This window comes from Astatotilapia calliptera, chromosome 14, assembly GCF_964374335.1.
Source record: "Astatotilapia calliptera chromosome 14, fAstCal68.1, whole genome shotgun sequence".
Lineage (NCBI taxonomy): Eukaryota > Metazoa > Chordata > Actinopteri > Cichliformes > Cichlidae > Astatotilapia > Astatotilapia calliptera.
Genome location: NC_137435.1, coordinates 9,498,221 through 9,526,072, shown reverse-complemented (window position 1 = coordinate 9,526,072; position 27,852 = coordinate 9,498,221). Strand labels below are relative to the sequence as shown.

General features: G+C 38.4%; 2 protein-coding genes across 2 annotated transcripts; both read left to right on the top strand.

Annotated features, from left to right (window-relative positions):
• Positions 1-3,825: 3,825 nt before the first annotated feature.
• Positions 3,826-5,447, top strand: tex26 (testis expressed 26). Its single transcript, XM_080289099.1, has 4 exons — positions 3,826-4,014; positions 4,113-4,269; positions 4,435-4,617; positions 4,708-5,447. Exons 1-4 carry the CDS (start codon positions 3,826-3,828, stop codon positions 4,872-4,874), a joined length of 696 nt encoding a protein of 231 aa, XP_080145225.1. The 3' UTR covers positions 4,875-5,447.
• A 358-nt stretch (positions 5,448-5,805) lies between these two features.
• On the top strand, positions 5,806-26,746 carry wdr95 (WD40 repeat domain 95). Its single transcript, XM_080289098.1, has 28 exons — positions 5,806-5,873; positions 6,213-6,501; positions 7,728-7,781; positions 7,872-7,955; positions 8,112-8,177; positions 8,569-8,799; positions 9,472-9,557; positions 9,653-9,745; positions 9,829-9,874; positions 9,950-9,996; positions 11,112-11,229; positions 11,358-11,427; positions 11,930-12,170; positions 12,264-12,369; positions 13,751-13,902; positions 14,111-14,213; positions 14,363-14,469; positions 14,587-14,666; positions 14,764-14,818; positions 14,904-14,949; positions 15,330-15,389; positions 20,756-20,918; positions 20,997-21,092; positions 21,192-21,250; positions 21,964-22,096; positions 22,198-22,237; positions 23,014-23,102; positions 23,839-26,746. Exons 1-28 carry the CDS (start codon positions 5,806-5,808, stop codon positions 24,054-24,056), a joined length of 3,000 nt encoding a protein of 999 aa, XP_080145224.1. The 3' UTR covers positions 24,057-26,746.
• The last annotated feature ends 1,106 nt before the right edge of the window (positions 26,747-27,852 follow it).

The window sequence follows — 27,852 nt, the reverse complement described above, 5'->3', positions numbered from 1 at the left end:
TCTAAAAATTAAATGGATTTAAGTACACTGAAATCAGCTATAAGAGGAGATGCTAGAACAAACCACCAGTCACCAATGGCAACACAAGGTAATGTTAAACCAAGGATAGGTAAACACAAAAAGAAACCCAGTATGGAACTTAAAATGTTTTCTTGCATTTATTTTGCATGTTATTGTAACATCAAAAGGTTTTGTTTAATTAACGTACATGTTATACCAGTTTTGTGTTTTTTAAACTTACTTATCTGCTTTTTTATGTTTTGTTTTTTCTTGTTTTAAAATGTTTAGTTTTTATTATTTTGGGGTGTTATTTTTAGTTGTTTGTGGTTGTAATATGAGTATTTGTCAGATTATAAGATTTGAGAAGTTAGGAATTGTTTTGCCCACTATCACCTATAGCAGACATATGCAATGTTCCCTCTAAACTGCATGCGTGCGCAATTGCGCACTGATGGCACGGTCCCTGCGCAGAAAAAATCTGCGTTGCGCACAAAAAAAAAATCTAACCTGAATTGAAATTAAAATTAAAACTTTGACAATTCTGTTTTGAAGTGTTAGTCAATAAGTGACTGGCGGCTCCAGTATGGGATTAGAACGATGCCACCTTATCCCATAGTCCAGCCAATCACGCAATTCACATTCACGTAAATGCACAGCTAATCAACGTCGTTGATAGGCTATGACAGCGTCCTTATGTGCCGACACCGGTGTTTTAGCTAGAAAAGCGGCGCCGCGTGGCTGTTGTGGAGTGAAGCCACGTTAATGACAACGTGTACAACCATTGGAGATGTGAGCAGGACAGAAGGAACAATTGACGGAAAAAGTGTGGACTTTATACCAGTTTTTAAATTGTGTTGATAGGCCACGTAAAACCAGAGTTATGATAAAAATATATGCAATGTTTGGTTTTCTTCTGGATTACTATCGTTGTTTATATTTACTGCGGGAAGGAACGGTAAAAACATATAAGGAAAACGCTTGAAAGCACTCCAGGAAGTTTTAGGAGTGACGGCGGTTTTGAAATGCCAGAGATTTGCAACGTTTAGAGCAAATTTTGTGTAGTTAGTGTGTAGTGTAGTCAATAGTTTTGTTGTGTGCGTCAGAACAATGAGGCGACTGCTGAATGTTACAGGTGTTACAGCAGTGATACATCTCCTGTTGTCAGGCCTGCAGGTATCAGGCTTTTGATGTTCTCCTTTATCTCACAGTGGACAGAAATGATTTTTTGGAGTAGCACAAATAATTTGTGTGGCATCAAATTTGATGCAGAACAGCTGGTTGTTCTGTAAATATTTTGAAATGTTTATTTAAAAAACGCCTTGGCAGCATTTTTAGGTAAACAGCTGCAAAAAACTTTGTTGTTTGCAAAACTCAGTAACTTTTTAAAGAAGTAACTATATAATTAATTACCCAACATTGATCTTTGTATACTTTATTTTGCAGACAGAGAGTTACAGGACTCTCTCCCAGACCACAGACTCATAGTCCGCTTTATTAAAAAAAAAAAAAAAAGAAAGTTTTGTTTTCAAAATTGGAGTTCAAGTTATTTTTACTTCCAATAGTGTTAACATACTACACAGGTCATGAACAAGATGTTTTTACATTTTCATTGTAAGTGGGATAAAGCAGTTAAAAGGAGTCTAACATAAATGCAAATGCTGTAATTTGATTATTTTAATAAACCATGTAACTTGGATGGATTCGATGCTGGCGTGACCACAGTGCACACGTCTACTGTTGCTCACAGTGGTCCAAGGGATCGCTCAGGGAGTTTGTGCGTTCGCTCAGACACATGAAAAATTAGAGAGAACATTGCATATAAGGCACCTTATATGTCTGTTACTATATACACTGAACAAAAATATAAACGCAACACCTTTGTTACTGCTCCCATTCCCCATGGGATGGACGTAGAGACCTAAAATTCATTCCAGATACACAATATAACCATCCCTCCCAAACAGTGGTCACAAATCAGTCCAAATGTGTGGTAGTGGGCACATCTGCTATATTGAAATAATCCATCCCACCTCACAGGTGTGCCACATCAGGATGCTGATCTGACATCATGAGTAGTGCACAGGTGTACCTCAGACTGCCCACAACAAAAGGCCACCCTGGAATATGCAGTTTTGTCTCACAGCAAAATGCCACAGATGCCACAAGCAATGAGGGAGCGTGCAATTGGCATGCTGACAGCAGGAATGTCAACCAGATCTGTCGCCCGTGCATTGAATGTTCATTTCTCAACCATAAGCCGTCTCCACAGGCGTTTCCGAGAATATGGCAGCACATCCAACCGGCCTCACAACCGCAGACCTCGTGTAACCACACCAGCCCAGGACCTCCACATCCAGCAGGTTCACCTCCAAGATCGTCTGAGACCAGCCACCCAGACAGCTGCTGGAACAATTGGTTTGCACAACCAAACAATTTCTGCACAAACTGTCAGAAACCGTCTCAGGGATGCTCAACTGCATGCCCGTCGTCCTCATTGGGGTCTTGACCTGACTCCAGCTCGTCGCCGTAACAGACTTGTGTGGGCAAATGCTCACATTCGATGGCGTCTGGCACGTTGGAGAGGTGTGCGCTTCACGGATGAATCATGGTTCACATTGTTCAGGGCAGATGGCAGCTGAGAATGTCCCAGTTCTTGCATGGCCAGCATACTCACCGGACATGTCACCCATTGAACATGTTCGGGATGTGCTTGACCGGCGTATACGACAGCGTGTACCAGTTCCCACGAATATCCAACAACCTCACACAGCCATTGAAGTGGAGTGGACCAACATTCCACAGGCCACAATTGACAATCTGATAGACTCCATGCGACGATGTGTTGCACTGAGGCAAATGGTGGTCACACCAGATACTGACCGGTTCTGGGTCCCCAGACCCCCAATAGCGCAAAAAACTGCACATTCCAGGGTGGCCTTTTGTTGTGGGCAGTCTGAGGTACACCTGTGCACTACTCATGATGTCAGATCAGCATCCTGATGTGGCACACCTGTGAGGTGGGATGGATTATCTCAATATAGCAGATGTGCCCACTACCACACATTTGGACTGATTTGTGACCACTGTTTGGGAGGGATGGTTATATTGTGTATCTGGAATGAATTTTAGGTCTCTACGTCCATCCCATGGGGAATGGGAGCAAAAACAAAAGTGTTGCGTTTATATTTTTGTTCAGTGTATATAAGGCACCTCTAACAAATCCTTATAATACAAGCACATGCACCACAGTCACAATATCCCATTTTATACTCTCTTATTAAAAAGATGCACCAATTACTACTCATGTTTTACGTGGCAATTTTGACCAAATTGACTAACAGTAAATTTTCCAGTATGCTTTTGTTTTATGTGATTTTTGTCCAAGTCCATGTTAATATTTCAAGCAAAATCTGGATAATATTAAAATTACAGAGAACAACAGAACTTAGAAGTACAGATTCATTTTTTAGTACAAGTCTACATTTTAATGGATCAAAAAGTAACATTTATTTTAAGCACAGTTACATTACAGAGGTATACAGTAGCCTTTGTTATACTGTCGTTACTATGTAGATCAAAAAGTTTAATTTGAACTCAGCTTTAGATGTGCCATGTCTACAGTGATTGAAATACTTAAAAAAGTAGTTACAGTATAGTAGTATTTTTTCCAGGGGGGAAACAGTGGTGGGATCCATATGAAACAACTCACAAAAGGCAATTCGTCTACCAGCCAAGTTCAGCTGCAGATATTTTCCTGTAAGTAAAATCATGGACTTATGAGGCTCTAAATAAGCATACACATTATGCATGGTTGTGTGTGTAATTATGTGTCTGTGCTGGTACTTATGTAGGAAGCCCCTGTCAACGTCATTGATAGACTCATATTCACAGTCTGGACCTTTTGGTTCAAGTATATACAGTAAGGACTTTAGCTGGAAGCCTGCCTGTAAACCTGAATGCATTCGTACAGGAACAGCCTCAGGGCAGAGGAGAAATAACCCGCATCCCAGCAAGGTTGGCACCAACCCTCAGTTTTTACATTTATAGTGAAATGGCATGCTTGACCTTTCACAGTGTATTGTAACCTTTAAATTAAGCTATTTTCCCCCAAGTCTTTCATGATGTGGAGGCTGCCAAGGGATGTTGCAAGAAACTCTGACCATATTGCATTCCCTTTGAAATGCCTCCCTTCTGAGGGTGAGATCCGTAAGGCCCTAACCGCACAGTACCTCTCCACTTACAAATGTGACTTCATGGGTACACCTCAAGGTACACAATTTTCAGTCAATCTCATGTACGAGAACTTGTCAGAATGGCTGACTACATCTGTGCACACACATCCAGATGTCATAACATTTCATGACATTTCTCTCTACAGTTCATTTTCCATTTGCCATTCATTTTCATTTTGTCATGGTATTTTCTTCTTGACAGAGTACAATGACACTGAAAAAGCAGCCAGATGGTTTGCACCTATGCACAACAGGCACCGCATATCACTCTCTACTGACACTGTGATGAGGGCCAATTATCGCCAGCCAAACCAAAAATCTGAACTCATGGTCAGTGTTTCTCGCTGTTGCAAAACAGATCCAAATGTGACCTGCCCCGGTATAGGTACTGTCTACTCAAAAACTATAGAAGATGCATGTAAACAGCAGCTCTGGTGATTTGCAGTGTATTAGATGGTGATTGTCTATGTTACAGTTCCCACTGTTGTACCAAGAAACTTGCAGATTCAGAAGAATCGTGCTAATGTAACAACCTATGACCATTTTTTCGGAAAGCCAGTCAATACTGTCACATCTGTGATGAAGTCTCTGACACCCCAGGAGCTGGAGCAGTTACACAGAATTTTACCTAAAAGGGGTTAGCACCAGTTTATTTTATTTATTTATTTATTTATTTATTTATTTATTTATTTATTTATTTATTTTGATGTTTTAGCTTTATAACAGATTGTTCAGTGATTGTGGTTTGACAGATGTGCTTATGTTGGTTTTTATCTTTTGGCTTTACAGAGCAGGAGGCTCTAAAAGTGGTTTTGAGTAAAGATGTCTGTCCAAACAATAAGGAGAAAGTCAATAAACTTCCAGCAGCTGTGCGTAACTCAGACTCGCCAGAGTGGAGATCAAGCTGGCCAGGACCTCACTGAATTTCATCATTTTATATTAGCTGTTTGTGTTTTTATGTAATCTCAGTTCAGTCTGTAAAATCAGCACAATAATATTATGAATTAAACATGAAAGAATTCATTTTTGCTGATTTAGTTTTTGTGTGCGTGATATTGTGACCTAACGTCTGTGCCCAATAATCAAATGTTCTCGTGCTTCTCTTAGTTTTATATAAAATATATTCCCCAATCGGACTTAACTCAATTCTTATACAGCTTGATAACAATAAAAGAAAAATGCTTAACCTTTGTTGACACATATTAGCAACTGTAGGTTTGCAATGTAAATTAAATGAAGTGAAAGTTAAAATATGGCACAGTAGTTTAAAATACAGAACAATATCTCAATAGCTTATTTCTAACCATTTGCAATGTTTACATGGTCACAGCCCTGATTCTTTGCAAGCACTGGGTCTTGTTTTAAGCTGTGTAGTCTCAGTTGTCACTTTTGGTGTCTTAGTTACCACGGGGCCACCTGCTCTGTTCAGGTGTAATGCATAAGTGAGTATCAGGTGAGCTAGTGTAAGATCTGACTGATTAACGTCTGTTTGGAGGTCTCTTTGAAGAAATGTTTAACACTAAAATGTGCCTTTTACGTCACACCAACCTTTAAGATACAGGAATTAAAAAGAATGCCTTTGGGGAAAAAGGTTCGCTCTTCTTCAGCTTCGGGAAGATTAGAGACTCAACATGTACACAGGTAATCTGCTCTGTTATTGTTTACCCTGCCGCCACTGGAAATCACATTGCTTTTAAATGTCAGCTCTAACAGAGTTTAAATGTCTAGACAAGTGATAAAAGTTGAAGCCTTGCTTTATTCTCAGTCTTGGTTACAAAATGTTTGCTGTAGTCAAGGGGCTTGTGTTGCCATCTGTGGTAGTACTTAGTAGTTATCCTGTAATGCAGGAAGCACTGTCACCTGGGAATCATAATCACATTCCTAGGATTAAACAGATCATATGCAACATCGCTAATGTTTCTTTTTCAAACATGTGAGAATTTTGATTCCTCTAATAAGTCCCTTCTTGTATAACTGAAGGTTAAACGTTACTTACCCATATATCAAATCCTCCAGCATCCTCTCAGAACTGAGTGGTTTAGAGGAGAGGACAAGAAACACATCTGGGCTGGGATATCGGGATGAGAAAGCAGATGATTCTTCAGTACCAAGACAACTGACTGACAGCGAGGATGGAAAAGAACAGCCTGACTGGTTGGTGAAAGAGCTGCTCAAACAGAGCAGACGGAGGCACTCTGTCACACTCGGAGATAATGAGAAAATCACGAGACAGCAATATTACCTCATCAATTCAACTTACAACCTCAAGGTAAAAATCTAAATATCAAGCTAAATGCGAAATTAAATGAGTGAATAAATGTTAACCAAACCATCTCTCCAAGAACAAAGTCCAGATGGGATAACATCATTATATATTTTCACCCCTTGCCCATGAGCTTTCTTTTCTAGAGTTGCTACATTTAGCCTGAAGATGTCACTAGAGTGCTGCAGTTCTGAACTTGACTTTACAGACCATGTTACAGATCTCGAAGAGCTTTTAAACTTGACTACAGCTGAAGCACATCCTACCAGTAGCAGCATGGATGTGAGCTAATGCCAAAAATGCCATTTTAAATCAAGTTGATGATCAATTTACTTGCTCCCTGACAGCACATCGGGCAGGACAATCTATCCCAGAGCCCAGGATGGCCATGTTTCAGGCCAAAGTAAAACAAACATTGTGGCTGAGCCAACTACTTAAAAGGTCCCCAGTAGATTCAAATTCAAGCTTTCAAGCTGACAAAAATGATAGAATTATGTGGGAGGCTGGTGCAAATGCAGCAGCTCAACTTTGTGGGTTTCAGTTGCAGATGTCAGTCAGACTCCTAGCTAATGTAATGAGCAGTGCGCCTTAACAGATTAGGCAGAAAAGGCTCAGGAGTTCAAAGTTATGCATCTCTTATAAAGGCATCTGCAAAGCAGTCGAGGTTATGTGAACACTTTTAGTCCTTCCATCACTCTGACTGATTAAACAATTATCTCCCCATTTCAGGAGATACCGTGGGGAAACCTCAACCCTAGTTTCATCCTTGAGGAATTAGGCTGTTTATCCGTGTTATTTATTAATGATCGATCAAAGAGCTTCATGGATCAGGGACCAGTTGCTAGGAAACCATGGAAAATCTGAGGATAGGCCATTAACACAGAGAGCATGGCCTGCCATCCGGCCTTGTGGAAGCATCTTCGAGACATGACATTGCTGGTGGTGCCTGTGGTGACCATTACAGATAGTAATTATACTCTGAGGTTGAGCCCTAATCATATGTGCTGATAATGGTTCAGTGTAAAATAAATATATACATAAAAAAAAAATACTTTTAAATTGCATTTTTAGCACTCAGATTTTAAGAACTGCTTAAATGGAGTGAAAAAAAATGGAAGTAGCATATTTGCCAATTACACTTAATTACTTGTTTTATTTTTCACCATGCTGATTTATTCTAATAATCCAGGTTGCCTTGCATAATAACTCACAATTCCCTCCTTCTGATTAAGATTGATGAGAAAATATCACTTGAGACCCTTGAGAAACTGAAACTAGCATTTGAGGTATTGTGTGATCTCTTCTGTTTTTAAAAAAAAATGTATTGTCTGGTTATTCATTTCTGAAATGTGATTTAAATTTTTTTTCTTGCAAAGGAATTTGAATCAGGTGGATTGAGATACATTGATGTGGCCAAATTTGGACCTATGATGAAGAAGTGTTTGGATTTACCTAATGCAGTAAGATAGCATCACACCTCTTTTTGCATCTCTGTCTCAGAATTTTTTTAAAATCTGCCTCGTCTGTATTTCCCTTTATCTACAATTAAGGTAATTGCCTGAAGAATTTACCGTAGAAAAGTGTCAGTTCATTCTTCCACTCTTTAAATTTCACAGACCTACATGGAGATTCAAGGGTTATTTAAGAAGATTGATTATTTAGGCAAAGGGACGATTTCATGGGTGAGATTATTTATGTTTTTTTGTGAAGCATACACCCCTTCAAAACACTTTCCCATGTATGTAAACACCAGGATTATGCAATTAAAAAAAAAACAAAAGCTAGACAGCAGTAAAATTACTTTGGCTAGTGGGGATTTGTGAACCAAGTATAACTAATAATTATCAGAGTGTTCCTAGCCCTAGGTTGACTGTAAACTAATATATTCACCTTGTGCAGTAATAGTAATGTATCTTCCCTGGACATTGGATTATGACCTTTAATTTAATTGCAAAATTTTAGGTTAGTAAAGAAAAGGCTAAAAATAATTCCTTAAAGAACTGATACAATTGTAATAATAATAATATACAGAAGAACACTGGCTTTTCTAACACACAACATAATGTGATACAGGGTGAGTTCTGCACATACATGCTGCAGCAGTATAAAGGGCAGGAGGAAACTGCAAGACGCAACAACCAGGTGGCCTTCATTCTGCCAGCCACCATGAATTCCTTTAATCACGGGATTCCTATCGTCAACATCCAGTCTACTCATGATGGCACCATCGTAACAGTGCGAGAAGACGGGTGTGCTTGCCACTGGAGTCCTGAACTTAAACCCCAGAAGACCAAACACCTGTTTGTATGTTTCAGCTTGTGCACATTTACCTGAATGCTTACTGTCAACACCATGATTACTTCCTGATGACTTTTTAAAGTCAACTTGTGGGGATAGGTTAATTGGATAATCCAAATTACCACTAGGTGTGAATGTGCGAGTGAATGTGAGTGCGAATGGTTGTCTGTCCCTGTGTGTTGGCCCTGCGACAGACTGGCGACCTGTCCAGGGTGTACCCTGCCTCTCGCCCTATGACAGCTGGGATAGGCTCCAGCGCCCCCCCGCGACCCTGAAAAGGATAAGTGGAAGCGAATGGATGGATGGACTTTTTAAAGTCTGTTGCATTCAGCCTTGAGTTAAATAGTTCCTGTTGAACATTCTTTCAAACCAGCTTGCCAGTGTATATATTTTTAAAAAGACCAGTAAATTCCTAAAAGAGGCAGGTATTGTGACACTGTGGAAATAATTACTGATACTGGAATATGCAGCACATCAGCGACGAGGGCATTTAAATAAAAAAATTTTTTTTGAAAAGCATTTAAACCTTTAAAATTGTTCTAACGGTGATTGTAGCATATTCATATTATTTAGCTAACATAACAAACAGCAAACTCAGAACAGCAGGTCAATTGTCATTTCAGAGTGACCTTGAATTTTGTAAATATGAGTTTTTAATGTATTTGTTAATTTTCACAGAATGAAGATCCAACAAATACAAAGTCAAAATGGGCAAGTGACTTTGCTCTGATGAGCGAGTACAACAAGCTGATGATCGCGACAGGGTAATGAGAAGTGGTGAAATAAAATTTAGTCTCATTAACTACAGGTCCTGGGCTCTGCTAAGTTTGTTTATGTAGATATCTTTACTATTGTGCAGGGACAGAGAGCTCCAGCTTTATAACCTTTTCTCTCTGGAGCCTTATTGTCAGATCAGTGAACTAGAAACAATACCCCTGACAGTGGACTACAGGTGAGCAGCAATTCTTCACGCTAGCATCGTCTTATGATTACCTAAATGAATTCTTTACACGGTGTTTGTTTTTCTGCTCATAGCTACAATGGCCAGGATAAATGCTGTGTTCTGTATGGAGACTCTGAAGTAGGTCTTGTTATTAAAAGCTGATTGAATTATCAAACAAAAATCTGGCAGAGATCTAACTGCTTTGTCTCTCAGGGATGTGTGACTATTATTTTAATATCCTCTGCTGGAGATACCTTCAGGTAATGTTGCTTTTTCAAATACTTACACTCACTTAAATTCAAGTTTTGTTTCTGTATATATTATGAATGCATTTGAAGATATTTTTGTGACATATTTTTGTGACTTTAAGCAAAACATTTTGGCTATTCAAATTTAAGTATTACCTCTGATTTTCTCCACTACTGGATGATCAAAAAAAGCCTGGGAGAGGCATTAACCATTCATAGACAATCATATGTCAGTACTTCAGTATTAGTTTTTCTCCCAAATTGTGATCTTGCTTGATCAAAAAGAATTTGCAAGTTAAAAAGAAATACCTCAGAAGACAAGATATATTTAAAATGTGTTTGGTGATTCTGCATAATACACAGCAATTAAAAGTTTGGGATGCTCTACTGAGTAATATCACCCACTTTACAATAACTCCCACACCACTTCAGTTGCATGGTAACTGCAATACTGAGGCTATTATAAGATGGCTATTATGATTTGCTTTCTTGAGATTTTCTTTTTCTCTCTTTTTTTTTAATTTATTTTAAAGTTAAGGTCAGTTTTTCATCCTCCACTGATTGTGGAATATGGATCATCAGTGGAGGATCCTCTACATACACTGTAAATCCAATTTACTGCTTCCTCTAGCACCGTCTAATTTTCAACGTTTATATATTTATAAAAGCCAAGTGAAGAAATTTTATCATCAGTCACTTTTGGTGCCAGCTGGTTTTTAACTCAGTGATTTTTATTAATTTATTTTGTTTTATTTTAATTATCATGCAGTTTAAAGGTAAGTTACCTTGATTTGATTCACTTTTTAACACTTTTGAGAGTTTATTTTTAGACTGTTTCACGGAGGATTAAAACGTGTATTTTACTAGTAGTGTTACTACTGCTGTCATTTAATTCAAATTATAAAGCAACAATCTGTAAACGAGAATATGATAATCTGTAAACAAGAATGTAATAGAGAATATTAGTCAAATTGGCAACTTCATGTTGCTGGTTATTTTTATGTGATTTAAAATTATACCTCAGATTCTATGTGTCCCCTAATTATACATAACTTACATGAAGTTGCATCTCTGAATGTCTGATGGTTTTCAGGCATGACTGAACATCTCCACATCTCTTTTTATAGGTTATGGAATAAACTGCCAAAGACTGAAACTATACCTAACATATCAATTAACCATGCAGTTCTTTCTCCAAACCTGGCTTTTATTAGATGGAAGGTTCATCATGACTGGGTGACACAGGTGACGTTTTACCTTTCTGTGGTTATGCTCCATACAAAGAAATATATTGAGGTTTGGTCATGGTGTGATATTTGACATATATTATGAAATGAAAGTCCTAAAACAGAAACATTTCTTTCCCAATTTAGAATAAATATTTTCATAGTCTTCAGGTTGTTGTCTCCTCATCAAATGAAGAATCTTCTTCTCTTGTTATAGGTAATTTCTGTTCAGCTCTATTTCCGTCTTTCCTATATAATATGTTCAGTACAATACCAGAAAATCATACATTTATTGTTGTTACTTGGATGTACATATTTACTTGTCTGTTTTGGATGCATACACAGTGTCTGTAATGAGAGAACCAAATTGAAAATCACGCATCCTTAGGATGGTCGTTAAAAAATAGATTTAAAAAATCAACTCCTTTGTATTCTGCAGTGTTCAGTAATTAAACTCAGTTTTGAACATTAGGTAGCCTGGATGGATAGCTGTGAGAAATGACTCATGGTGACTCATCTATCACAAATTCACCAATCTATTCCCACCTGTCTGTGTGCGTGATCACCCCGCATGTGGGCATGTCCACTTGCAGACTTGGTCATTTATTCTGATAATGACTTACCGTTGGTGCAAAAGGAATGTTTTGATTGATGCTTGTACACAAAGCCTAAATAAAATGTGTATTGTCTATGTTTTATTTTGTTTTTTCCTTCTTGAGGCTGCCTGCTGCCTTTAACAGATGCTGAGCAACAGCTGAGTGAAATTAAAGAGACCTGTTATGAAGGTAAATCCAAGAAGATCCAGCTGAGTTGGACACCACAGGTCCGGGCATCGTGTGATCAGACTGTCTTTAGCATCTACAAAGGTGTCAGGACCTTTGACCTCTGTCAGAAGCACAGATTGCTGATTACTGGAGGCATGGATAAACTTATACGCCTGTGGAATCCACATTATTCTGGGTAAGGGACCTAGAGTCACTAGGATTTTGTTCTTTGAAGTATCATGTTTTTAAAAAACAATCATTTTTTCACCTGATTCAATTTCAATTTTAGAAAACCAACTGGTATTTTGAAAGGCCACTCTGCTCCTATCATCTCCATCCGCATCTCCTCAGAAGACAATCAAATCTTCTCTGTCTCAACGGACTGCACTGTGAAAGTGACTGATGACTCATTTTTATGTTTTACGTGTGATTTTATGTTTTCCAAATTATACAAATGATTTGTGATTCTTATTATTGTACAGTCATCAAGCCCATGTGCATTTCTCCAACAGTATTAGAAAACTTGATATAAGGTTAACTTTGCCAGTTTAGTGCCACCATGTTCCAGTGGGGATACTTATACTTTTCTTTTTAGTCCACTACATTTTAAATTTGACAGTGAGTTTCAATTGTATCACATTACTTGATAGATGATTACAGATGAACCATAATAATAAGGATTCAGTGGTACAATATAATACTGATAGAAGCCTGTATATACGGTCACGTCAAAAAGAAAGTTTCTATGCTGTTCTGTGAAACAGTAAGTGCCCCGTTAGTGTTGGCCTGGGCTGCTAATGAAGCACACTTGATTGACCGATCATCATTGAGTTTGCTGATTTGGAGCAATCATTGTGTGTTAATACAATGATCAATGTTCCCAGGAGTAGACAAATTCACCCCAACTTCAGACCATGCAATTCTCAGAGAAAGTAGAAAAACTCCTAAATCTATATCTCAGAAACTACAGGTCAGAGTTAGGATATGAAATGTTCACGACGGTACAATTATTTTAAAAAAACCAAAACAACAAAAAAAAAAAGACCGTTCTTGTTGCTAGGAGAAAGCCTCTTCTTTCTACAAAGAACAGCAACATGGTTTAGGATTGCAAAGCTGCATTTTAACAAATCACAAGACATCTGAAATAATGTTCCTTGTACACACCAAACCAAAGTGGAGCTCTCTAGCCACAGTGAATGATGCTATGTTTGGCAAATATCAAACACAGCATATTAGAACAAACACCTCATGTGAACAGTCGAGCATGGTGGTGGAGGGGTGATGATTTAGGCTTGTATTGCACCAGACCTGGGCTCCTTACAGTCATAGAGTAAGCTATACATTTTGCTGTATACCAAAGTATTCTAGAGACAAATTTGAGGCCATCTGTCTCACAGCTGAAGCTTAAAGTGGATTATGCAGCAGGACGGTTATCCCAGACACATCAACAAATCTACAAAGAAAGTAATCAGGGTATCACAATGGCGAGTGGGCCAAAATTCCTGCACACCAATTTCTCACACACCAATATGAGAAGCTGATCAAGTAATACAGAAAATGATTACTTCAGGTTTTTGCTACTAAAAGTGAATCTGCGAACTATTGAACTCATAGTATTTAAATGTAAGATGTAAAAAATATTTTACTTTATTTTTCACATAAATGTATAACTCTAGTATACTTTATTCTCTCATAAGACATAATTTATACTGTGATTAAAAGCATAAACAGTAAACAGTGTGAGGTCTTTCACTGCTGTTCATCTGTTTACTTCAGATTTGGCATCTTCAGGATCAGTGTTGCCTGTTTACAGCAGACCCCAAAGCAAGCCGGATTCATGGTGATATTTCTGCATGCGCATATTCCCCTGCAATGAAGTCTCTGTATATTGCAGCGGACTGTATGACTATGCTCCCTCTGAAGTTAAGGTAGGATGTCATGCCTTTGAGCTCAGTTAGCGAGGGGATCCAATATGCTCTGAAGTTCAATACAGCTGTTGATTTTAAACTAAAATCCTACTTTCATTCTGAACATGAGATTTATAGGAGATTTATTTTTGCAGAGATGACTGTGTCTCCTTAATAATAATCTCGTTCTAGTCATTTCATTCATCTTCTTATCTTTTTCTTCTGTCAGGCAGCGGCTTCACCGCCACTTCACTGTTTCTCATAATGAGCCTGTTTTGTGCTGCGGTTACAGTAAGGAGTTTCGTCAGGTAGTCAGCTGCACTGAAGGATCTGTGAGTAAATTACTGCTTTGCAACATGTTAACCACCTTAGGAATTCTATTAATAATGATTCCAGTGTCTGTTAAAACACATACACCACCATCATATTAGATATTCTGAAAATCAAGTGTTTAATAAACCTGAGCTGTTACTGGTTTTAGGTTGTGAGAGTCTGGGATTTTGACACTGGGTGTCAACTTTTTGAGTTTGGTGGCTCTCACGAACTGTCTTCTATCACTTGTTTGACATTTGATCCCAAAGGGAGAAGGTATGATACAATATTTAGTGTCACCTTTTATATAATATAATAAGCCACTACCTTATCATACTTATATTACATTGCCATAAGATGCCATTCTCACATCGTATGTTCTCGAGTCTGCAGACTCGTCACTGGTGGAAGAGATGGATCTTTAAAGATCTGGAACTTCAACAATGGTCTATGCCTGAAGACATTAAAGAAAGGCATGGGTTTCTTTTTTCTTTTTCTCTCTCAGAAAGTTTGAAACATTAAATTATCTGATCATTGAAAAGTTACTTTGAATTTTTTTTCTCCCTGTAGATGGTGAATGTCGTGAGGTGTGTGACTGCATCTTTCTCCAAGTCCACAGGAATTTGTGAGTAATGATGTGATATTTGGAAGTGTTTTTGGCTTAGAATAAATTTGAATCCATGCTGAGCTTGTGCAATTTATGTTTGAAGCTATGTGATGTCAGTGGGAAGGGACCGGAAGATTGACATTTACCCAGTGAGTACAAAAGAAATGAACGAATTCAAGGTATTATCTGTCAGTTGTATTTCAGAAATCCCCATCCAATTATTTCTTCTTTCCTCCATCCTTCCATCATGTTGCATCCTATTTGGATTTGTTTACACTGTTATTACCAGCTAACCTCCATTCTGAAATAGAAAATAAAGACGGTTCATATCACATATGCCCTTCTTAAAATTGTTTTATAAAACCAGACAAATGAAGGAGAAAAAATGATGCACATTTTTAATCCCATGTCTAATGACATGTTTTATCCTTAAAGGATGTTTTAAAGATGAAGGAAAAAAAGGTATTGCTAATATAAAAAATTCAAAATGCCTCCCTGTTTTTCTGATTAAGCGTCTGTACTTTGTCAGGACATACCTGAGGATCTTCATCATGTCCAGAGGCCACAGGCTTCATGGCAGGATGATCTGGTAATTACGAACACTACTACAAATATTCTTTTGACAACAACAAGTCTAACAACAGAAGCTCAAGTTAAAAACATTTTTAAAAAAGTGTTTAGTGCCCTCTGAGTGAGCTTGTGTTCCTTTGTGACATGTATTTTAGGTGAAGCTGATGTCAGCCAAAGCACAGGCTTTTGTACTAAATTGAAAAAAGGGCAAAGTGAGTCTAGTGGAACACATTAAAAAACTAGAGTTGTAGTCTATCTAGCTGAATCACAGATTATTATTATTGTGTCAGATTATCATTGTGAAGTCAGTGTGTTGTTTTAAATATACATTGGAGATTATACATCAATGCACATGATCATAGCATGGAACATAATCTTATAATAACTGTTATAACCTGGTTGTATACAAAACATTGAATCACATTGACCATTAAAATGCTTTTCATACAACAATTGCAATGCATTCTCATAATGTGCCAGTGTAAATTCTTGGACTACCACAGCATTTTGCTGGTCATACGTTTGTGTGAAATTTTAAATGCGGAAAATTGACACAGTGTGGCATTGCTATATTTAAGGAAAAGAAAATAGCTACACCTACCTCTTGTATTTCTAGACAAGCTGAAGCCTGCATCTGATTTTTCAGTACCTACTTAGGTTTGTCTGTGTAATCAGAATGCTACACAACCCACCGTGGTGCATTTTATCCTTCCTGTCACAGAACAAATCATCTTTGTACATTATTTAGTAGGGGCTGCCGGGCCAGTCCTGACCATGCTTTGCCTCAGTCACTGTTGCACCTACAAACACTGAAAATAAAGCTTCCCTACTGCCCCTGTGTTCATATTATACAGACATATAAAGAATACTATAGTCTTATGAAAGTCCAAAGAATAATTTTTGCTGACTGGCTGAAAAGCTCAGAGGGAAAGATGGGTAACAAAGCTTCCCTGATCTCTGCCCTGCTGCGTAGCATTGCCTGCAGACAGATTTTAAACTCAAGCAGTGAAATATCCCTTCCCGCCTCACTCTCCTCTCCTCAGTTTTCCACCTTTACTCCTCTCATAAAATTGTCCTCATAAATGTCTGACAATACTTAATTATGCTGGCATTTTACTAATTTTATTCCATACACATCAGCGTCCTCACATCACTTCTTTGGGTCTTAGTTCCAGTGCAGCTGAACTCTAACCTGTCACCTATACTTGTATTTCATGGCACGCTCTGTTCCACACAATCTGAGATTCTGCTGAAATGATGTTTCTCTCACTGATTTAGTCCAGAATGCAGACCTTGAACACCAATATTACAGTGTCTTATAAGGTTTCTTATTATTTTGTGTATACATAAAATTATATCAAGAGTTTTATTAAAGAAAAAACACTTGTTATTGCAATACCACTAAAATGCAATCTTTTCTTAATGAAAAATCAGAAAAGATGTGTTCTTTTACCACCTTCTAGTGTATTAATAAACAAGGACTCTATGTTCTTATATAATGGCATTTGGAGACATATATGTAGTTATAAAATTCCGAAGTATGTTTTGTTCTATTATAAGACACAAAAGGAAAGCTCAACATAATCTCTTTTGATTGACCATCATATTTGGATATGATGAGACAACAAATTATGCTGCTTTGGACACTAAACATTTAATCGCCTCCGCAGACCAAGCGAATCCTGACTTCATTACCAGGTAAAACTGCCAAGTGCTCAGATTTCTTTCCATTTTTTTTGAAAGTGACTAGTGCTCTCAAAGCTGCGTAATCAACCCCCTCAAATATCAGCTCATAAATTACAGTTTTTGTTTCATCTGATCTCACCTGACTAATTTGGTGGAGTTATCTCTGACAGCGGGACACAGTTCTGCATACATGAGCTGCAGGAGAAAAACTGATTCTCATTAATGCCGTATGATTCATTGGATGAAGCAAGTCCCATGCCCTTCCATCTCTTTCATTATGCCTCATGGTTCCTTTCACCCTCAAAGACGCCCATTAACAGAGCAGAAAGGCTACATTACAGTGGCCAAGAAGAAAAGTGACCCCTTTGATTATCTACAGCGGGCTCTCTTGAAATTGTTTTTCATTAATGGCCTGGAGGAGGAAGATCAATGGGTTGTTTTATATGTACTGCTCTCCTCCCCATTACCCACTGAGCCTCCAGTTCAGTGTGAATTTTTCAGTTCCTCCAGATGGTCAGTGTTGTGTTGCATCTCATTAAACTTTAAAAACATGACCTAGTTCCGCTAAATATTTCACTTTGGCACGGAATATAATCCAAGTTCAAAATGCCATCTGCTTTTCCCGGTTAGTGGTGTATACAGTTACACATTGGCAGCATCACTCCAAGCAAAATCCTCCTGTTGAGTGCAGTGAGAAATAGGCACATGAAGAACGAGATGAATCACTTTGTATCAGTGTGTGAAGTACAGCAGCAGGACTAATGTTTGGCTTGTCTGCTTGCTCAGGGGTTTGACATCAAATGAGTTGCTAATCCATGTGTGACATATTTGGCTTGAATATTTTAGGCAAAATCAAGACTTCAGTGAAAGCTCTTTGACATTCATATTAGGCCTGAAATAACTCAAAATATTCTCCATCCTGATTCCTCCCAGCTCTTTAATCCTTTGATTTTTCATTTCCTGTAAATTATTGCTTAACAGAAGTTGACCTTTCTGGCATTTACGTATTCCATGAGGTGCACAAACTTCTTGATCATTTCTAAGCTGATAAGATTCAGGAATTGTTTTGGCAATATTTACAAAGTATTCACAATAACGCAGAGTTAAATGAGAAGACTGATATATTGTTCAAATTGAGCTAGTTGTGTAATTTGTTTCCTTTTTTCTTTCTTTTTTTAATATATGAAAGAACTGAGAAATGACATAAGTTAATCAAGCTAGCTCTTAGAGGTCCCGTATATGATTTGTATCAGTGTATATAGTACATGTGTAGGATTCATTGTTTAGTAAATGTGTTTAGTAATAAAAAATCAAGTGAAAAAAGGTTGGTTTCCAAAAGAAATAGTACTTATTCAGAAACATGTGCATGTATTCAAATTGTTATGTATTTAAGTAGTTATAAGCCGTTACTGTAATGTAGATAATGAAATACAATGAAATAACATATGTGTATGTGTATATAATCCCCATTAATAGTTCCATATCTATCTATCTATCTATCTATCTATCTATCTATCTATCTATCTATCTATCTATCTATCTATCTATCTATCTATCTATCTATCTATCTATCTATCCGTCTGTCTGTCTGTCTGTCTGTCTGTCTGTCTGTCTGTCTGTGTGTGTGTGTGTGTGTGTGTGTGTGTGTGTGTGTGTGTGTGTGTGTGTGTGTGTATGTTATCAATCCCAAAAAAATAGAACATTGTTTTACTGATCGAACATAGTGTTGCAATCACTTTGACCTTCCGTTCAGTCTATTGCCCTTAAATGAAGTGTCAGAGGTGAAATGTGACATGATATTTTAAATTTTTATATAGTACTTGTTATATATGTTAACAATACCCCCCACGCACCCACCCCCATAAATATTAGATTAGATATTTATGGGTTCCTCTGGGAAATTCGTTTTCTAAAAAAGCACAGCACCGACAGAAGTTACAGAGTTATACACACACACATATATATAAATACAGAGACAATATAAATAAAATATACGAAGGGGATAAATAGAATAAATAGGAATAAAAATAAAAATACAAGTGAATTGCACATTTCAAGTATTGAGTCTATTGCACTGTTGACTATTTACAAAAGTATTGCACAAGGTATTGTACAGTGAGGTGAAGAGGCACTACAGCTTAGTTGTTGCCCCCTCCTTTGTCCTCCTGTTTCCCCTCCCTCTCCCCTCCAGAGAGGAGTTAAACAGTCTGATGGCGTGTGGGACAAAGGAGTTTTTAAGTCTGTTAGTTCTTGTCTTTGGGAGAAGCAACCTGTCACTGAACAGACTCTTCTGATTGTTTATGGCCGTGTGCAGAGGATGCCCAGCATTGTTCATAATGTCCATCAGTTTCTCTAATGTCCTTTTCTCTGCCACTGTCACCAGAGTGTCCAGCTTCATGCCGACCACAGAGCTAGCCCTCCTGATCAGTTTCTCCAGCCTGGATGAGTCCTTCTTTGCTGTGCTGCTCCCCCAGCACACCACAGCATAGAAAAGTACTCCAGCAACCACCGACTGGTAAAACATCCTCAGGAGCTTCCTGCAGATGTTAAAAGACCTCAGCCTCCTGAGGAAGTACAGTCGGCTTTGGGCTTTTTTATACAGGTGCTCTGTGTTGCATGACCAGTCCAGTTTATTGTCCACCCACAGCCCGAGGTACTTGTACTTGTTGACCACCTCCACCTCCTCCCCCTCTATCTGAACCGGCAGTGGACCTGCTCTAGACCTCCCGAAGTCCACAACCAGTTCCCTAGTCTTTGAGGTGTTGAGTTGCAGGTGGTTTGTGTGACTCCATGCGACAAAGTTCCTCACCAGACTTCTGTACTCCTCTTCCTGATCATCCCAGATACACCCCATGATGGCTGTGTCGTCTGCAAACTTCTGAATGTGGCATAATTCAGAGTTGTAGCAGAAGTCAGAGGTGTACAGGGTGAAGAGAAGAGGGGACAGCACAGTTCCCTGTGGTGCTCCTGTGCTGCTGACCACTGTGTCAGACGTGATGTCCTTCAGCCTGACATACTGTGGTCTGTCGGTGAGGTAGTTGGAGATCCAAGGAGGAGGTTGAGGAAGAGCCGCTCTAGAGTCTTCATAAGATGTGACGTCAGTGCCACCGGTCGGAAGTCATTCAGCTCATTGGGCCGGTTCTTTTTGGGGACCGGGACGATGCAGGATGTCTTCCATAGGGCGGGCACTCTCCCCAGTCGCAGACTGAGGTTGAAGACTCGTTGTAGCGGCTCCCCAAGTTCAGCAGCACACGCCTTTAGCATCCTAGGACACACCTTGTCTGGGCCTGCTGCCTTTCTGGGGCGAAGCTTCCTCAGTTGTCTCCTGACCTGATCCACTGTGACACTGGGAGATGTTTGGGAAGAGGGGAGGGGGGGAGATGTCTTGCTGCTGAGAGAGGGATTGGAGGAGGGGGGTGTCATGGTGTCAGGAAGGGGGGAAGCGAGGGAGGTAGGAGAGTAGGGATTGGACTCTGTAGTGAAGGTGAGGGTGGGGGGGTTGTGGGCTGGTCAAACCTGTTGAAGAAGTTGTATATATATATATATATATATATATATAACCATAAGCTATGCATTTTACCTTGTGTAAAGATGGATAATTACTCTGAATCACTCAGACTGAACTGCAGTTTTGGGTTTAGGATTAACAAATTAATCTTTTTGCAATTGTACCAAGACTAACAGTTTGCCTCTCTACAGAAAAATGGCCATAAGGATGACATCCTTTGTATGGCACAGTGTCCCCCATCTTTTGTGGCCACTGGCAGCTCTGATGGCGAGATTATAGTGTGGAACGTGGATTCTGGACGTATACAGTGTCGGTTTGTTAGTCCCATTGTAGCTGAACAGCAAGATGTTAAAGGTGATTTTGGAGCTTCAAAGTGAAATTTAATGTGATCAAATCACTGCATTTGCCTCACATTTTCCCTCTCTCAATTAGGTCTGGATACGAGTGTTCCAAGCATAGTTTTCCTGAAGGATTCCTATTTAAAAGAGCTTTCCTCAACTACAGCTCTCCTGTCATCTGGGGCCGAAGGTCAGTGCTATAAACAGGTCTAATAAGCAAGACTGCACTTGTGCAACCTTACAGTGTCCTCCATTATAATGTTAATTATATATTTTTCTCTTCTTAAAGGCTGTGTAAATCTCTGGAATGTGCTCGGCAGAGGAAAGTTTGTTAGCAGCTTCAAAGCTGTAAGATCTTTTACTCTGCAATGTTTTCCTGTTTCCCTTTTGGCAATCAAGGAATACTTATTTTCTTTCTCTTATCGTTAAAACAGCTGAATAAAAATCAAGATAATATATAGTCTGCATGTTCTTTGCTTAGCTCTAGATTTTAAGAAACTCCCAGGTACATTCCTTGCAGCTAAGTAATGCAAAGCAGGGCCTCTTGCTTTGGGAGGTGGGTGAACATGAGGACATCCAAGCAGTTCTCCAACCTCCTCAAAGCTGAAATAAAATGCAATGTGTGCCTAAGCAATTCTGCTAAAGTCAGCCCAAATAACACAAGAAGCAGCACAAAAATATTAACACAAATGACCTGAAAAAATCTTCCGAATCAAAAGAGTTGTTGGCTTCACCTGTGTTTATTAACCAACCATCAATGGGTCGCATACTTGCAATTTTTTGTTAACAGTCAACACAGCTTTTATTCTATTATGTATATGTTATATTATTTGAAGAGGAACGTTATTCAGTGAAATGTAGGCTATTAAGTCCCTCGGTGGGGAAGGTAACATTTGGTCACGACGGGGGAGATAACTGTTATTGTTTGATTTTGTTCCTTTTCTTCTGTTCATTTGAGCTGAAGAGATCCATTATCAAATAATGAATTTGAATAATCAGGGATCGGTTTGTACAGAAGTATTAAGTAAATTCCAATTTTTATTTTCATCTGCACTTTTCAGTCCAAATTTCAACAAAAGATAACAAAACTGGCCAAAGCAGAGAAGGATGTTCTGCTGTACATGGCTGACAGAATTGGTTACATCTATGTCTACAGCATGGAAAAGCTAGACCCTGAGAAGAAATCACTAAGAGGTTAGTATATTATTTTTTCTTTGATTTCTTCTTTTGTTTGGCAAATGGTGAAATTTAGATATTGTCTTTATCAGGACACTTTTTTTCCTTTATTCCTTTAGCTGAAACCTTTTGGCGTGCCCACACCAACACAGTTACTGGGTATGTAAAATACAGAAATAGAGCATAGCATTAATTCAGGTGGGTCACAAAATCAAGCTCAGTCTCAAGCCAGGCAGCTGACATCAGTGCCAGCCCACACGAACCACTCTTCTAGGATCCAATTCACACATTTCATATAGGACATGGTATTTAAGATGTTTTAGTCTGCTTTACTGTGTATCTGCAAACTGCTTTGCAACCCACCTCCAGGCCAGCTCCTCTTTTCATGCTGTGTCTGACCTAATCAGTGTCATATGTGTTATCACTGGTGCCTGCTCTTTTTGCTCAGAGGTCTTGCTGCTGCTCTCCCCAGCTCTGGCTTTATATGTATCCATTTGAAAGTGTAGGAAGGCACAGAAAAGAGCCATGCCATGAAATATAAATTACTACAGTTGGAAATGCCATCCCTTTTTTGACTATAGTGGACCTGACTGAATTAGACTCTTTGTGTGTTTAACTTTTAGTTAGTTGCATGCTTAAAATTCCTCATGGGTACATCCTTAGTGAATCCACTCATTCTCAGTCTGAGGTGTCAGCAGCAGCTGCAGCAGCAGCAGCAACAGACACAGCTTACCGGTAACTTCCTGCTGCTGCAGTACATAAACAAAGTATAGAAGAGACTGCATGTGGGAAGGGCTTAAACGTACAATCAGTATAGGTGAGAAGCTGCCCACGATGCATCTGCCATCTTACGTACCAACAGGGTAGATGATTTAGTGTGTTCCTCCAGAAATGCCTTCTCCCATTTCATCTCATGTCTCTTTATTCTGCTCCAGCCTGCACATTGTTGACAATGATCAAGTGGTGCTTACCTCATCCACTGACTACACGGTGCGTCTTTGGAGTACACAAGGAGAATTCATAGGTAGGTGACATTTTGCACATGTCAATCCTCCTGTTCTAGACTTTATTAAACAAAACAGCATTAATGTTAATGAATTCAGTGTGAGAGACATGGCTCTACTGACCAACTGGAGGGGCCGGGGGTCAATTCTTTCTGTATTATGTATATGTTCTCTCAGCTTCAAATACCCATTAGGTATAATTTAAACTAGTAATTAAACAAGCAGTACCTGCTGTTTGGTTTCGTGCTGGTTTGTGTGGCAGCAACTGGAGCAGAAGAGCTGTAACAGTTTGGCTAGAATTGTAATTGCTTCTTTCCAAACCAGAAGAGGATGTTTAAACAAACCAGCTGGAAAACAGTAAAGTGGGAGCCTTCTGAAGCTGGAGTCCTTAGGAAAATGTGTTTGATATCAAGTTTTCATCACAGAGACATATAAATATCCTTCTAAAACTCAATTTGAGCCACCACTTTGAGCCAGATGCATTTTAATAAAGTTTCATCCACTGACTGAATTGCACAGAAAACTGAAAGCAAAATTCAAAAAATAATTTCCCTTTTTTTTGTTATTTACAAGACAGCAAACCTCTTAGAAGGTCTGCTGCCCAGTTGGATAGCGCTGCAGAAAAATGACTTTAAATGGATTCAGACATTGTGACATTTTAAGAAGCCGTAGTTTTGGCCATGTCACTTGTGTTCAGCACCACGCTGTGCAAACTGGTAAAATATCAAAACTGATCATTTAGTTCCCTCCCCACAGGCACCTTTGGGCAGGCTGAGAGCTGGAGCATTCACATTTCTTCATCTTGGATTCATCCTGGTGTCCCCTTTGAGGTTCTGACTGATCCACTGAGTATGCCAGATCATGAAATTTTGAATGTAAAAACAGGTCTATCTCATGCAATCAATCCCGACATGACTGAGGAGGATAGAGGGGAACTAAAGGTGAACTGCATTATTTCACAAAAACTTACCTGAGCTGTGCAAGATACAGTATCCGCCTTTTTCACTTCCCCTGCAAAAAGAAGAAGAAAAAAGATGCAAATTTTGCTGAAAGGAATAGAAGGCTGGGTGTTACAGAGTTATAACTATTCTTATGGCAAAGACTACTGTACATATGCAATGCAAGTCTTAACTCAGTCTAAGCTGAAAAAAGTGGGAGATTTAAATTTAGAGCAAGTGTGTCTTCTTTTGCATTTCAGACTTTGCGATGAAATTGTCAGGCATACTAACAAGCTATCGAACCACTCCGCTCTGAAATGCTTTGATGCTGTGGCGCCACCACACACCAGTGAACCACCTCACCTCTCCCTCGCTTCTATTGATCCTATCATAAGCAGCACTGATGAACTGAGTCAACTGAAAAAAAAATGAAACTGTATTGGCCAGTATTGGGAAACTGGGTCATTGCAGCATCCAATACTTTTAAAGACAGAACATGGAAAATACAGTAGAATGAAATAATATCAAACAATTAGGCCTCATGTAATCATATACAGTTGACTCTCTCATCAGGAAAATCAAACCAAGTTCATTAAACCAACAAAGACAGCACGAGTTCACCTAAAAGGAGATTTATAAAATTTATGGAAGATGTGAAGCTGTTCATATTCAGGAGGACGCTAGGTCACCTGCTGTTACAAAAATTAGTTCTGCTCTCATTTCTATTTTGAAACACTTTTGATCTCATCGCTGACATAAAGCAAAGTAAGCAAGAAAAGTAGGAAGGAACACTGCTGAATTTTGACACTCATGACTTTAAACTGTTAAGATGACATTTTCTTCCGTGTCACTGAGTAAACTAATTTAGCTATTGATTTTTTCAAAAAATACCTTTGTGTTGAACAAACAGAAAAAGAAACATGCTAAATTTTATTTTTATAGCCTAGTCGAATATTAAGACAGCAAACCTCTTAGAAGGTCTGCTGCCCAAAGGATGATTATTTTTCAAATCTCTGTACTTTATAATTAGTATCTAAATTCATAAGAACAGATCCCACACACTCCTGTATTTTTCTGAGAGAAGTGACAAAGCAACAGGGAATGATCACCTGACATTTCTCTTTACAACATCTCATAGCTCATACTTTTAGGTACAACCTAAAACGTTACTGTTTTCACTTCCACTGTTTTTACTCTTACATCATGAATCAGTTACTCAGAGTCACCAAAATATAATTGGCTAGTAAATATTTAAATGTACGAGAGTATGCGAAAACATGAATTCATTAATATTATTCTTTATTCCTTTTGTTGTTTGGTTGAAAATTTGACATTATTGGGGAAAAACACAAATTCATAGGAAAAAAATGTGGTTTCAATGAGCAGAACTCTGGTTTGCACAATTTAATGAGATTTTTAACCAAAATATATGTATATGTATATGCAGATTTATATGTGCATTATTCATGATTATTATTATTTTTTTTATCAGACTAACATACAGTACTGTGCAAAAGTCTTGATCCACCCCTTATTTTTTTATATTTTGGTTCCAAGAAGTCAGACTTTTGTAATTTTTTTAAAGTGGCCTTTAAAAAATAATAATAGTAATTCTCCAGGCTTTCCAAAGGTCGTTAAAAGACAGCACTGACTTATGAATCATTCAAGCATTAAAAAGTCACCCAGTGCAAGGGAAGAACCAGTGCCATAGCAAAGAACCAATTTTAATTGTATTTTAGGTGTTTAGTTAGCTGCCTGTCACAAAAACAAATAATTTGTTTATGTTTTGAATGTAGAAAACAATTACACACTACTGTGCAAAAGTTTTAGGCAGGCGAGAAAAATGCTGTAAACAAAGAATGCTTCCAAAAATGGAAATGTTAATCAGTTATTTTCATTAATCAGCAAAGTGCACTGAATTAACAAAAGACAAATCTAAATCAAATCAATATGTGGTGTGACCAAACAGCATCAATTCTTCTAGGTACACTTGCACACAGTTTTTGAAGGAATTCGGCTCGTAGATTGTTCCAAACATCCCGGAGAACTGATCACAGATCTTCTGTGGATGAAGGCTTCCTTGCATCCTTCTCTCTTCATGTAATCCCAGACACAATCAATGATGTTGAGATCTGGGCTCTGTGGGGGCCATACCTGAAGTTAGTTCTTATATTTATATATATATATATATGGAGGTCAAGAAAGAGGTACTACAATGAGTGTCTACAACCATCTGTTTGGGCAGAATTGCAGCCAGTGTTGTTGGGAATCTTGTCAAAATTGATAGAATTGGGAACACAAAAAAGTGCCACTATGCAGTACCATCTGGAAAACATCTAGCTGACAATGACTTCATTTATCAGCGTAACAATAATCCCAAAGAAGAAATGCATACCTGGATAGAAAAACACATAATGGGCCTCTATCAGCCACGGGCTGATGTCCTCAGACTTCCAACCTTAACATTACTGAAGCAGTGTGGGATCATCTTGACAAAGAATGGAACAAAACAACCAACATCCAAAGAAGAGCTTTGAATGTCCTTCAAGAAGCCTGGAGAACTATTCATGAAGACTACTTACTTAAAGAAAGTACAGGAGAGCTTATCTAAGAGAGTTCAGGCGGTTTTGAAGAATAAAGGTTCAATATTGACTTTCATGATCAATAGCACTGTATAAACATATACATCGTATGTCAGTGCATTTCAATAAATTACCCCATCCACAGTACTGTACATTGTCTTCTTAATAAAAGTCTGCTTTCAGATTTTTTATTCTTATCATTTAGAAATAAAGCATTGCAGTTTACATTAAATGCCCTTCTTTGTTTTTTCTGAGCACATGAAGGAGAAGGATCTATCTGATCCTTGAGTCTAAACAGGAGACACCTGCTTAAAGTATAACAAAGATGGAGACCTTTATCAGAATAAAGACAATGGCAAATTGAGGGAAAAAACAAAACAAAACAGAAAGTATCTTTATGTTTTAGTGACTGTGGTAAAAAGATGTGTCTAATACATCCAAAACATTCCATGTGATTCACATCACATTTTCATACTTATTAAACCATTTAGTGACCCCTATAGATTGGAGTCTCATCATCCTGGAAGAGACCACTCATCGGGATGGAAATGTTTCATCACAGGATAAAGGCTAATCTCTCACAACCATTCTGTATTGATTTCCCTCTAAGGGGACAAGTGGATCCTGATTCTCTTAGTAAAATAGCTCCAAGAGCCACCAAATCACTTCACTGTAGCGGTCAGGGGTTTTAATTTGTCACCTGCCTGTATAAACCAAGTAGCGTGGATTGCAATATTTTAGAAGGAATTGCTGCATGTATTTCAGGTAAAAGTAAGGGGAATGCACCATTGTAGACAGAGTCAACTTTGTGAAAACATAAAATGAAAAATGAGGGACTGAGATAGTGTGCATAGTGTGTAGTTCATCAAGTAAATTGTCACTGTGGTATTTATTTTTTTCTTCTGGACTGCCGTAGAAACAATATCCATGGAGAACTTTAAAACCTGCAATCCATCATCCTTTTTCTTACACACGCATTCACACAGACAGACCTGAATAGTCCCCAGTCCTTCTCTTACTGGGAAAGTATGAGGGTTTGTAATATAAGGTTAACAAACAATAATTAGAAGAGAAACCCAGGGGAGGTTATGCACATCTGATGGGTTTTTGATTACAGTAACTATTAAATCGTATAATAGTTTGTGTTTATAGTTAATAACATTATAATTACAGGTTAAAGCTCTCAGAAATTCACATTAGTTACACATTTAGTACACAAAAACATGTTAATGTTGTTATTTAATGTTTAA

Coding starts and splice junctions, on each gene's coding strand:
- tex26 (XM_080289099.1), top strand. CDS start 3,826: ATGTGTCTGTGCTGGTACTTATGTAGGAAGCCCCTGTCAACGTCATTG. Junction 4,015..4,112: donor ATAACCCGCATCCCAGCAAG/GTTGGCACCAAC, acceptor TTTTCCCCCAAG/TCTTTCATGATGTGGAGGCT. Junction 4,618..4,707: donor TGTGACCTGCCCCGGTATAG/GTACTGTCTACT, acceptor TCTATGTTACAG/TTCCCACTGTTGTACCAAGA.
- wdr95 (XM_080289098.1), top strand. CDS start 5,806: ATGCCTTTGGGGAAAAAGGTTCGCTCTTCTTCAGCTTCGGGAAGATTA. Junction 9,558..9,652: donor AAGCTGATGATCGCGACAGG/GTAATGAGAAGT, acceptor ACTATTGTGCAG/GGACAGAGAGCTCCAGCTTT. Junction 11,428..11,929: donor ATCTTCTTCTCTTGTTATAG/GTAATTTCTGTT, acceptor TTCCTTCTTGAG/GCTGCCTGCTGCCTTTAACA.